Source organism: Cygnus olor, chromosome Z (genome assembly GCF_009769625.2).
Source record: "Cygnus olor isolate bCygOlo1 chromosome Z, bCygOlo1.pri.v2, whole genome shotgun sequence".
NCBI lineage: Eukaryota > Metazoa > Chordata > Aves > Anseriformes > Anatidae > Cygnus > Cygnus olor.
The window spans coordinates 36,639,690-36,652,765 of record NC_049198.1 but is presented as its reverse complement, the minus strand read 5'-3'; the positions used below and the strand labels follow the sequence as shown (position 1 = coordinate 36,652,765).

The 13,076-nt window shown below is 41.4% G+C and overlaps 1 protein-coding gene across 4 annotated transcripts in view; it reads left to right on the top strand.

Annotated features, from left to right (window-relative positions):
• Positions 1-13,076, top strand: part of TJP2 (tight junction protein 2) — a 65,311-nt gene that overhangs the window by 6,981 nt on the left and 45,254 nt on the right. For 3 of the 4 annotated variants that reach the window (XM_040542302.1, XM_040542299.1, XM_040542300.1), the window contains one exon: positions 6,324-6,444. Coding sequence is in view for 1 of the 4 variants with exons in the window: in XM_040542295.1 (XP_040398229.1) it covers positions 2,336-2,448; positions 6,324-6,444 (234 nt within the window). In the remaining 3 variants the exon portion in view is untranslated. Of the gene's footprint in view, positions 1-2,332; positions 2,449-6,323; positions 6,445-13,076 lie in introns of those variants that run through there. The other variant, XM_040542295.1, reaches the window with a different exon arrangement.

Here is a 13,076-nt window from a genome sequence, read left to right as displayed (position 1 = left end):
TTTGTTTTGCTCTTCTAAGATCAGTCCCACAGATAGCCTATTAGTATTCATTTGAGATCACAGAATTATAGAATGGCTTGGGTTGGAAGGGACCTTCAAGATTGTCTAACTCCAACACCCCAGCCATAGACGGGGATGCCACCCACTAAATCAGGCTGGCCCGGGCCCCATCCAGCCTGGCCTTGAACACCTCCAGGGATGGGGCGTCCACAGCTTCTCTGGGTGTCAGCCTCTTATCGAAGATAGCTAGTGACAGGACTAGAGGGATTGGGCTCCAGTTGGGCCAGGGGAGGTTTAGGTTGGAAATTAGGAGGAATTTCTTCCCAAAAGGAGTAGTTAGGCATTGGAACAAGTTGCCTAGGGACATGGTGGTGTCACCATCCCTGGGGGTGTTTAAGGAGAGGTTGGACATGGTGCTTAGGGACATGGCTTGGTGGATGATATTGGTGGTAGGGGGATGGTTGGACCGGATGATCTTGAAGGTCTTTTCCAACCCTAATGATTCTGATTCTTTGGGCAACCTGTGCCAGTGCCTCATTATCCTTACAGTGAAGATTTTCCTTCTCTAATCTAAATCTATCCTCTTTTAGTTTAAGACCATTTCCCTTTGTCCTGTCATTATTATCTGAGTGAAGAGTCCCTCTACATCCTTCTTTGTAAGACCCCTTTAAGTATTGAAAGGCCTCAGTGAGGTCTTCCTAGAGCCAGGCTGAACGCGGCTCCCTTCTCCAGGCTGAACATCCCCAGCCCTCTCAGCCTTTCTTCATCGGAGAGGTGCTCCAGCCCTCTGAGCATCTTTATGGCCCTCCTCTGGACCCACTCTAACAGCCCCACATCCTTCTGGTGCTGGGGGCCCCAGACCTGGATGCAGCACTCCAGGTGGGGCCTCACAAGGGCAGAGCAGAGGGGCACAATCACCTCCCTCCACCTGCTGCCCGCCCCTCTGCTGATGCAGCCCAGGACTTATGGGCTGCAAGCACGCACTGCTGGCTCATGTCGAGCTTTTTGTCCACCAGAACCCCCAAGTCCTTCTCTGCAGGGCTGCTCTCAGTGAGTTCTCCCAGTCTGTGCTCATGGTTGGGACTGCCCCGACCCAGGTGCAGCACCTTGCACTCAGACTTGTTGAACCTCATGAGGTTCACATGGGCCCACTTCTCCAGCCTGCCCAGGTCCCTTTGGATGGCTTCCCCTCCTTCTGTTGTGTCGACTGCACCACTCAGTTTGGTGTCAGCTGCAAACTTGCTGTGGGTGCACTCAATCATTTATGTCACTGATAAAGATATTAAACAGCTCTGGTGCCAAGACAGACCCTTGAAGGAATAAGAGATTAGAGAATAACTTAGGCAGTGTACAGAGGGAGTTGTTGTAGCTGAAGGCTTTAGAAGAAATACTTCCTGTCCCATCTGTTCTTTTAACATTTCTGTATAACAGTTATGCACCTTTGTAGTAATATAGTTAATACATTAAAATTATATACAAAACATTCATATTTACTCTCTTAGTGTCTGAATAGCATCAGAATAGTTCCTGAGCTGGTCTTCTTGCAATCCACAAAGTCTCCTTAATACTGTCGTTTGGCGGTGCTGCAGCACTTCCAAAACATCACTATTATTGCAACTTGTATATCCACATCCGCCTTTGTAGTTAGTACCTGAGGCTACCTACCTCATGGCTAAAACACTTTTGACATAGAAAGTGGCAACAGGCATTGTGTGAGACGCATCTGAACGACTAGTAGGTATTGTAATGGAGTCTTTAGCTTTCTTAATTCTGCAACAAGTAAAGAAAGGGAAGGTTTATCCGTGTCTTTTCTGACTGGATATCACTTCTATTGCGTTCTGGTGGCGAGGAGAAAGTTTGAAGAAAAATCTGTTTTTGTCTTTCAGTGTCTAAAAAATGTCCCAAGTTTTCTGTGCAGATCTCTCTCATTCCCTGGATTGATTTGACAGAGAAGTTACCTAGGGCTCCATTAGTACTTGGAAGATTATAGGCAGCAGAGATTTAGCAAAGGATTAGTCAATTGAAGAGTGTGCATTATCCGGCCAGGCTTAGAACCGTGATTGTCTCTTCAATCATTTTCATTAGTGTCTTATTCAAAGATCGAATTATGTAACAATGACGTTTCAGGGGAATCTGGTGGGAGTTTTTCTTTGGTTTTTCTCTCCTGCTAACTCTCCAAGCCTGGGAGAGGGGGGAAAAAGCATTATTTATGTGCTTGAAACTTGCAGCATGTTTTGAAAAACAGCAGTTCAAATAAGTGAAGAGGCATGACTTCAGTTGCAGAAACTGCATTTGGATGATAACTTAGCGTGGTGAAACTCCTGAGAGAGGCGGGATGCGGTACAAGAAATATATAACTATTTTAGAAGCAGCAATAGGAATTACTCCCCTTAACAAGAGGGAGCTGCTTCCTGAGGGTAGACATGCAAACCTGTGGCAACATCCAGGGTAAGTGTTAAAATACTGTCAGGGAATAATAATGGGAAAATCTGTGCTTGCCTTGCCATTCTGAAAACTTTTCATCAGAAAAGAGATGTATCGTTCATTGAACAGGTAATCTTTTTTTGTAGCTTCCAAGCAATCTGTTTTCTGCAGTTGTAGTTAAACTTTGTGGTTTTGCTTGAGATTTCTGTGTACCTTTTGTCCTTGGCTGGCAGAATAATCAGAAGATGTTATTCCTAAATCAGGAATTTGCTTGAGAACAGAAAAGATAAACAGGTATATACTCATCAGAAAGAAAACAAAATAGTTGTTCAGTGTTTGCTGGGCACTACTAAACCTGCTGTATGGATGTCCGTCTGCTGTCCCCATTCCTCTTTTTTTTTTTTTTTTAAAAAGTGTATTTTACTCTTACCTATGGGAGAACTAACAGCTTGTAAAAGTGGAGAAGAACATTTTTCTGCATGTGTGCAACTTTCCTTCTCTGCTGGGAAACAGGAGTTGCTCATACTTAAGAATTCGGTTTTCTGAGGGGGAAGCATTAATTATTAAAAGATATATCGCTTAAGGGTATTAAATATTCCAACTCTGAAATACAGACCATTCTGGTTTTTTATATAACAGTATAGAATGCTTTCTTGTACAACACAACTTGAGTATTAGACTTATCTTGTTCATCACTGTTTCTATCAAAAACTAATAGTGTGAAAAGGGGGTTGATTATATTTCACTCCCACTTGCCCCAGTGTAAGTAGCGCCGATGGATGGGCATTGTCACAGCCTTTCTAGCCTCCCATATTCTTGTTCTGCATTAGAAGGCTGTTTCATTTTTTCAGGCACAGTGCAAGATGCAGCAGGCTTTTGTTCAAGACCAATTATTAGATAAGTTTCTACTGTTTTGGGATAGTTCTGTGTAAGCCAGCCTTCAAACACAAGTTTGAAGTAAAAATGTGATTATTTGGCTGTGACTGAACTCAGATTTCTCCTGTAATTTTTCCACAAGAGCACTTCCTCTAATGGTAACAGCAGCAGTGAAAGCAATTCAAACACAGAGCACAATATGACTTTTCAGTTGTATCTCCAAACCCACAAAAACTAGTCTAGAAAATACACTGATGCCAACAGTTTCCAGGCTCTTACCAACACAAGAATTCTGCAAGTTTGTCCTAGGGTTTTGGTATTGTGTTAATGAGTAGTTGAGCTTTATATATATAAATAAATAAATAAAATCTGCCTGGTAAAAGGGATTCTTAGTACAGTGTATTTGGACATGGGACAGTGGAGTGTCCTAGTCTGTGACTTCCTTTGATTGTTTCATGTAAGTTATCTGCATGCCAATCTCTTAGAATTTTTCAGCCTCTCTTTACATGTTGACAAAAGGCTTACATGATTGCTCTCAATGCTGTGAGGAATTGTGTTGGAAGGTAGCGGTACATTCTTGCAGAATTCCTCTTTGTTTTCAAGTGGGCTTGTTTGGCCAGAGTCGCAGCCTGAAACAAGCCGTCCAAAAATGAAACTAGCTAACTTTAGCACCAATTATTTTTTGTTTTGTAACTCAAACATGGGGTTGCTTCTCTTTCATCTGCTACTGACCATCAGTATCAAAGTGCAAAAGACACTAGCCTGTTAATCTTTGTTTTTCTTTCCAGTGTCCTTAATCAGGCATCTCCTCCTTTCACAGGGAGGTTTAGTTGATACAATTGTTATATATGCCTGGAATTCCAAGCTGTTTAAGATGTATCTGGATTACACTTGGATTTGCTATTCCAACTGTTTCACAAAAGCAGAAAAGCTGTTGTCATTGGACTGTAATCGGGATCCCTTTTATGTTTTCATTAAATCTTTCGGGGAACTAAAGGCTAGTGACAAATTATTGCTGCAAAGTGAACTAAGTTCAAGAAAAAAACACTGATCTTTTTGTAGCTGCAAACTGCTTGTTCTATACAACTGGAATAAGGAAATTAATAATTCACTTTGTTAACATCTGCTTCTCATTCAGCTTCTAGAGGTACTCTCAGGTTCATATAAAAATCAAAATAAGCATTTTAAAAGCATATATATGTTTCTAATAATAATATTTAATTATGTTATATATATATTAACATCATGAGATGGCTTCCAAAAGCTAATACTGAATGTAAGGTGTAGAGATCCTCATCTGACTCCTTACTGCACAAATTCATGTGCATTCCTAACTTAAATTTTTCCTTCACTGCTCTTTATTATTCCTAAGACAAAAACTAGCATTAGAATGTGACGCCAGCTCCAGTGCTATCACTTGAAAGCTGTGAAACGGAAATACATTATTTTGCTAAGGTATTCATTTACATTTCCGTGTCAAAGGCATTATAAAGTATGTTTTCCTATTTCCATTTTTTGCTTGGAATGGTGATTTCTGTGGCAGATGGATTTTTTATAAGTTTTGGCATCTTCACAGAGAGGCAAATTATAACATTAATAGTAGTATAGTTTTAGCTTCCTTGTGTAACTTTCCTACTGCTTCCAAAAGAGTATTTATTCTGCATACAGCCTGGAACGATGAAGACTGGAACAATGAAGCTGATGTTTGTTCATAATGTGTAGCTCTTGTTGCTTTTTGGTGATAATAGAAATTAATATTAAGCGTTCTCTTTTTCTGTGACTTCAGAAATCCTACCTTGATTGAAAAGAGTAGCATATTACTTTGAGAAAGGTGCTGGAAGAGTCAGCAGAGATGGAAAACAACGTTTTAGCTTGACAATGCGACATCTGGCAAGTGCTTGCATTTGTGGGGTTTTGAAGAAGTTAATGAGACCAATTGTAGCTTTTAAAAATGTTAGATGCTTGAAGTGTCCTTTTTTGAATCTGGGACCTCATTATGGTTGTACTCAGGGAAAAGTGGGTGCTGCACAGAAGACACTTCAATAAAACATGGTGTAGACTGTAGTTCTGCAAAATACCTTCATTATATTTCTTATGGCTTTCCTGCTATACAGAAGTAGCTATGGATTATTAACCAAAAAAAAAAAACACTAACACTTTTTTTGAAATACAATATGCTTCTAAGGAAGTCTGGCTATATCTTTGAAGGTGGGACACTTTGGAAAGATGCTCTTTGAGAGGAATTAAGGCAATCGAGATGTGCCGGGAAAAAGAAATTTCTAACTGCTAGCTTCTGTTTCTATTCCTGTCAAAAGTCTGTCCTTCACTGTAGTTAAACCACTCGTTTTTCAGTTCTCCTACACAGGATAATGAAGGGCTGTGACGAGGGGTGGGGAGAGGTGCAGCCCTCTGGCAGGAATGCTGAGTGGAAGCTGACACACAGCTTGCGCGGCAGAGGGGTAACGGAGGCCTGTTAAGCAGCCCTGGGAGGGGAAGGAGTAGAAAATGAGGTTGCAATTGGCAAGTGGAGCTGTTAAATTATCAACTGAAATAACTTGAGCGTATGCATCTGTTTTTAGTGAGGTTATACTTAGGACAGAGTACTGTTATTAGCTTAGCTCTGTACAATCCTGTGTGAAGAAAGCAATTGGAGTAAAGAATAAATCAAAACAAAAGGCCCAAATGCCTTAAGGAGAAGACAAGTGCAACAAATGGAAAATAAGCATGCTTCCTGTCTGTACCTTATTTAGCTTGCAAGAATGCATTTTTTCCTTGTGTGCAGGCCTGTGTGGGCGCCTGATGGGGAACAGTGCTTGACTTGAAGTTCATAGTGTTGCTGCAAGTGTAAAATGGATGGACATCTCCCTCATTCGACACTGCTTCAACCTGACTGCCAGGGAAGCTAAAGCATGCCAAACTAACCGGGGAAATGTATCCTCTTTATCTCAAGGACTTTAGTGTCCCAGGCTTTCAGTCTGTTCTTTTGTGATAACACAAAACTAAAATGAGGCTTTGTTTTTCAGGGAGCACAGTGCTGCATTGCCGTCTCCTTGCGAGTGGGACTGGGAGCACAGCTGTACATCACACCCGAAGCATCTCACAGCAAGTAGACCAAGACTCTCAAAAATCAACATTCCTCACAAGGTAGTGGTCAAGTTACATCCGTAAGAACCAGTCATTACTTTGAAATGATGGATTCTTGTCATTCTCTGTCTGTCACGTTCATTCTTCAAGCTATGCTTTTAAAAGGTTTTATGAAGCAGTACTCACTAGAGTAAGTAATATATTGAAATCAGAACTAGTTCTTCTGGATTTCCGTAGCAACTTAGAACAAGCACACGCACACTTACTGAAAGCTTGATGATGTACCACAGGCCTCCAGAAGAGGAGAGACTTCTGCAATGAACTCAATATTGTGCTAAAGTTATGCAAATACTAACGCACAGGCCTGGACTAGTTCATCTCTTAGCTAAACATTGGTAAAGAATGGATTTAATCTATGGTGGTGTCTTCAGCAAATATAAATATTTAGCGTGGGTTTGGGAATAAATAAATAACTTTAAGCACAGAGGGTAATATTAATGGGAATTGCTTAGTGACTCAGTAGAGTCCTGGGAAACAGAATAGCCACACACAAAGAGAGTTGTTTTGCTGCATATTTTCTTATAGTACATCATTAAGGTAAATATAATCCTTTTGGCATCTTAATCTTACACTGGAAATGTTTTCTCAAGTGCTTCCAGAGAATATAAAATGCGTACTTAGTTTTTATGTGTCAGTCAAGCACGCTTGGCTTGTTTTTGTAAGTCATTAACAGATGACAATTTTAAGAGAGCAAACGATCTTTATGTTGGTTTTATGAAGCTAAAATTGACTTATCTTTCATTCCTGAGAGATGAATAGCTATTGCTCCTTTAGTTACTTACTTGGAAATGTGGGTATTAATTGGTCTTCCTAATTTGTGATATACTTAAACTAACAGATGAGTGGCTTTGGTTAATGTTCTGGGAGTAAAGGGAGAGGATGCTGGTTAATAAGACTCTAAAGACATGATAGAAAGACCAAACTAAAAAGGAAAAAAAAAAAAGATGTTGGCATTATATAAAATAACAAACAAGCAAGCCCTGTTTTGACAGGGAGCTGTGTGGGGGAAAATATGACGTGAAAATGTCACCGAAGCATGGATAGGCAGGAATGTTCTAGCTGGGTTCTGTAGCAGACTCTTTAGCACTGTTCCCTTGAAATGAGAAACTTTCAAGTTGAATGGTAAGCAAGCCTTACAACAGGGAATCTGGGTACATGTAAGCGCAACTCTGAGCAGAATTCCAGAACCAGTTATCCCCTAGAAAAAGATGCTTCAGAGGTTGCATCCGGCCACCCAGCTTGTGAGCTTCCAGGAGTCACAGGATAGGCAAGCAAATGAGTGGGGTGGCTGTGTCCATCTGCTTTCTCACTGATGGTTCTTCTCTCTCTTTTTCCCTGGACTCTCAGTCTAGGGGGACTGATTTCAAGCTAATTCCAGCCCTTCCTGAAAAGCAGCACCCACAAAGTGGTCACAATACCTCAGTCTGTGTGGGACCTTGCTATTACTAAATAGGGCTGCAGAACTGCTTTGTTTCTTAACGAGCTCTTCAGCAGGAGGTTTGCCAGTATAAATAGGATAGGGAGAGGCAGAGCTTTGAAGCAGAGCTTTAGTGCTCTAAAGAACGAACTTGGCTGAAGAGCTGCTGTCTGGAGCTTTGTTTTTTAAATTAACCTCTGTATCAGAAAAAAATGGACAAGAATGTTTTGAGTATGTTATGTCTTGTGCGTTCTGCATATTTTTTACTTGTTCTTAATAAGTATAATGAGCTGCATGAGAAATGGATCTTTCTTTTCTTTACTGTGCTCTTAATTTGTGCCATAAGAATTGATTACCATGGTAAAGTTTTTGATGTTGTAAGGGCTTGACTTCTAGTGAGGGAAGGCAGATAAATTGCTAAAAGCAGAAGATTGTTTCACTGCTTTGCAAGGAGCAGTCAAGGAAAATGGAGGATAGAGGAAAGAAATGAGATGTAAGCAAAATGAGCGTTCAACCAGAATGTGCTCATGTGGTGCCTCCTGTGTAAAATGAGCAAGTTGAGGGCAAAGAAGAGAGATTCTTTTGAGTGTTGATATGCACTTCTGTATGATGTTCGAAGAGAAACACAGTGCATGTTTATGTGGTTTGACTTTGTTTAAACTACTTTGTTTTGTTTTTTAGAATAACAGTACTAGCTTCTTAAATTAATAGAGGTCGAAATGTATATGCCAGAGGAAGTTGTTTTAATTTTACTTACTCTACTGGTAAACTTATTTTATTATAAAGGATGAGAGAGAAGGTTTGAGATAGTCACTGCTACATCCCGGCATCACGCTCTAGCATTATGTCACAGTAGTTCGTTTGCTTACCAGTATACTTTTGAACACACTGTACAGTTTAAAACATTGCAGAGAAGAAAATGTATTGTGTAAACATGTTTAGGATAAATAGAAGCTGTATTTCTTTATTTTCAATGCTATCATTTTTGTTAGTGCCTGTTACCAAATGCCTTCGCTGTTTTGATTTTATTTATCCTGTGAAAGGTGCTATGCATCTATCTACTAATTCACACGTTCTTTTCAAAGACATAGCAACATGAAACAAGCAGTGTCTTCTGCTGTTTTTCAGCAAAATAAACCTCTGGAATCTTTGTGTGACATCTAGCAGACTTGATGACCAAGATTGCAAAACCGTTGAGAAAAATATACTATAAGTTACAGAAATAAAAAATTATCAGTAAGAAATATTGTAGTACTGTTCCTAGTCCTAGTTGTTGATCATGTAACAGATCTGTCAGAGTACTTTTTTTTCCCATTTTTGTGAACTTGAACTTCATTAGCTCAGAATGACCCTGCATCTTACTCTAAATCTTTACCAAGGTCTTTTAAGCTTTGTTGATTTGAAATGTCTAGGTTGCAAAATGTCTAAATCTGTATGTCTAGGTTGCAAAAAATAAAATCCCACATGAAGGTCAAAAGAGGTGGCTTAGTGAGCCGCGAATAATTTTATACTGGTTATTACCTCAGAAAAAATACATGTGGAGCGTGGGATACAGTTTTAAGTGGGGCAGTGTTTCTTACAAGGACACCTATGCTTTCTAAAATAAGAGCCTCGGAATTACTGCTTTGGAACATGGAGAGCACATATATTTCTGCATCCTTAACAGTAGACCAGAGGTGGCCAACATTCCTGACTCTACAAGCTGCATAGCTTGTAGCTCCAACCTCTCTTGTTTGAGCTTTTGCTCATTGTCTCCTGTCCTCCAGCCATGTGCAATCTTAAGAGCCCGGCTGCATCTCCTCGATCCCCTCTCGTCGGTGCTGATGGGCTGCTGCTCGGTGCCCTTGCAGCCATCCTTTCTCCAGGCTGAACAAGCCCTGCTCACGCAGCCTCCAGCTGCAGGGTCAGTTCTTCAGCCCCACCACCTTGGTGGCGTGCCACTGGATTCACTCCTACACACAGTAACAAGTGCCAGGGCAGCATTTCTTGCAGCATTCCCGTCCCCTCAAGACAGATTAAGATTACTGTGCCATTCATGTGGTTTAACTGCAGTGTAGAGCTGCGTATTTGAACCATATGTATGTCCTGAGCAGGTAGAGAGTCAGAGGTCACCTACCTACACATCCTGTAATCCTGAAGGTTGAATCTGTTAGGGCCTAGCTCGCTATATAAAGAAGCGGGCATAATTGGATTTATGAATCATTTAAGTAGGACTGGGCTGACTGATTTGTGTGATTTTGCAGACTGATGACAAAAAGCAGTCTAAAGAGATTGGAAGGGGGAAAGGCTGTTTGGCAACATGGTGCTTTTAGAAACTTCTACAGTGCCTTTCATTAAAAGATCATGAACACTTGCTTAAAAACAAAAGCAAAACTGATGTCTGTGTTCAGACAGTTCAACAGCTGGACTAGCAGTGTACATTCCCAGTGTCTCTTACTGAAAACAGTTCCCACTTCTTTAAGCTTGCTTATTTGACATGCTGTCTAGCACTGTTAAGTGTTGAACTCTGCTTACAAACAAATAACTAAATATGTATGATTGTCAGAGGGGCCGCTTAAAAGGCTTGATTGGAGGTGTGGAGAGGATGGGAAGGAAGCAGAAAGCACCTATGTCATAACACCGTAACTGCTCGTGGTTGCTGCAGGCAGATTGCTGGACAGCCTTGCTTGGTTGGTAGGAGTAACTGGGAGGCTGCTGCTTGTTTTAAATTTGCATCCTGTCATGTAATGGTAAAAGGGTGTTCCCTCTGCTGATGGTAGAAGCAGCACAACCACTACATTCACAGTAAAATTAGATAATTTATGGAATACATCCTAGGTTTTACGTGACTCAAGCTGCAGAAGCAATCTCTTTAAATTAGCGCTACACAGACTGTGGATTGAATCTGATCCTAGGCAAACAATGTCTGCCTTGATTACTTAAGCTGAAAGTCTCAGTAGGAAAATGTGGTCATTAAAAGTTATTTCCATGCTTCTCATACAATTAATAATGATTAGTTGTTCCATGGAAGTTCATAGTAAACTCTCTGAACAACTATGTAACATTTCATGAAATCCCTGGAATGTAATACTGCTTTTACAGTTGTTGCACATGCAGAATCGCTGGTCCTAAACACTGCTGAGGACAGAGCTGCACATTGTTAGCCTGATTCATGTAATTTTGACGTGGTATTGGTAACCAGCCATTACTTTCCATGAAACAGCATCCTTTCTAGGACTGACTTCAGTTGTACCTAGACATTCTCTTTGAAATAGAAGGAGTGAAAGATGAATGCAGCCCTGCCTCCAGACACTCACCCTTGAGCATGCAGAGACCTGCATAGACAGAACAGACTGTCATGCTGGGTCTCTGGCTCCTCTTCTGCTTGTGCTGCTGTCCCAAGCTAATTTTGGCTAGATTGCACATATTCTGTGTAGTCACTCATGATCGATGGACAGGGTCTTGTAGCCTTCAGTACAAATAGTCAGGAAGAGAAGGTTTATCTAATTATACACTTAAAGATGTGCTTGTTTGAGCTGTGGTTTAGGTTTGTGTTGTTTTTTTTTTCTTCCCTATAGCTTACAAGGGAGGAGAATGGGGATGCTGTCCTCCAGTGGAATAGCTGTTAGGTCAACTGGGTGCCTCGAGTACCTGCTCTCCTTTTCCTGCTGTAGGAGTCCTGTAACTTGTGCCAGAGGAGTAGTTCCTGCAGCTCTTGTCACTGGTTAAACTGCTGTACTGTATCCTTCCATTTCTGGTTTCAGTGGCATCATCTTCTCCTCCTAAGGCCCAACCACATACCCACCTTGGGAGGATAGCTCCATCAAAGGGAAGAAAGTACTCAGGGAGGCCTTGAAGTCTGTTCTCTGTGGACTAACTGTAGGATGAATAGCTTGTAAATTATGATTGCACTGATTGTCACATCAGTATGGGCATCTGGGCACTTGACCAAGCTCTAGTGTGAGCCTGAGCACTAGGAGTCACTGCTCACTCTTTCAGGCTGTTACAGGACAATTTATCTGCCTATTGTGGCAGGGTAGCTGTTTGGTTTGAGAAAAGAAATAAAAAAGCAGAAAAAGTTACATGCCCGCTATACTCTCATGGACAAACATAGGAAATATTCTTATAAGCCCAAATGAATTGTTTTCCATCTGTTATTGCAGGAAGTTGAATGGAGACAAACTGATAGGCCCATCCCAGGTGATGATTTGTGGTAAAGGATTAAAAACAAGTCTGTTTTGCTTGCATAACTGTGGTCAGTTCCTGCATTTGTGTTGCACTTACCTCAGGCTAGCGAAGTGTGTTAACCATGGTGGCAACCTTGCAGCTCAGGGAAGTGAAGTCAGATAACCTCACTGTTAGTGTTAACACCATGTTGCTTTGATAGTCACAAAACACGATAAAAGGAGGCTTTAGGCCAAGCCATGGCTTTTGCATGGAATGAGAAGTAATCCTCCTTGGTCTTGTCATGGGACAGGCTTACATTGCTCTGCCTGCACTCCCAAGGGGGCTGTGTCAAGGGGGGGAGCTGGCAGAGCTGGCTCTTCATCCCCTGCCAGAGCCTGTGTGGAGGGAGGCAGTTGCAGGTGGCTGGTGCCGTACTTTTTGCTGCCATGAACTTGATATGCGTGCGTTAAGAGAATGCGTTAGTGATCTAGTGGCTTCTCCTTTCCCTGTCCCACTTTGTGCCTGTCAGCTGTTTTCTTTGCAAAAATACATTGCCATCAGGCTGAAACTATACTTGCTTTTAAAGCCGTCTACTTATCTGCAGCAAAATTCTACTGTATTCTATCAAAGTAAAAACTAGCCCATATAATTGTCGTCATGTCCAGTCATTTCAGGGAGGTGTGTATTGGGTAGTGGCCTTCCCTGCTGAAGCAGTGGCATAATGTCCTATGCTGATACTGCCAGCCTGTGCTAGCTTTTCAGAAAGCTGTCTTCAATTTCAGAGATATGCAGAAGTGCTCAGCAGTGCCTAGAGCAGGTTTGTCTTGCCCTGCTGCATCTCACGAAGACATTCTTGAGGCCAGATGCTGTTCTCGTATCTCACTCTACCCCATGCTGCTCTTGTATCTCACTCTGCCCCATTTATGTGAGGAGACTGGCCTCTGTGCTTCATTTTCCTAGTGACCTTGATGTTTGCACATATACTGGACTGCTGGTACTTCAACAGAAGTTGGGTGGTGTCAGTTACTTGTAAAACTTGAGGGTAGGAACCAGATGAAAGAAGAGCCAA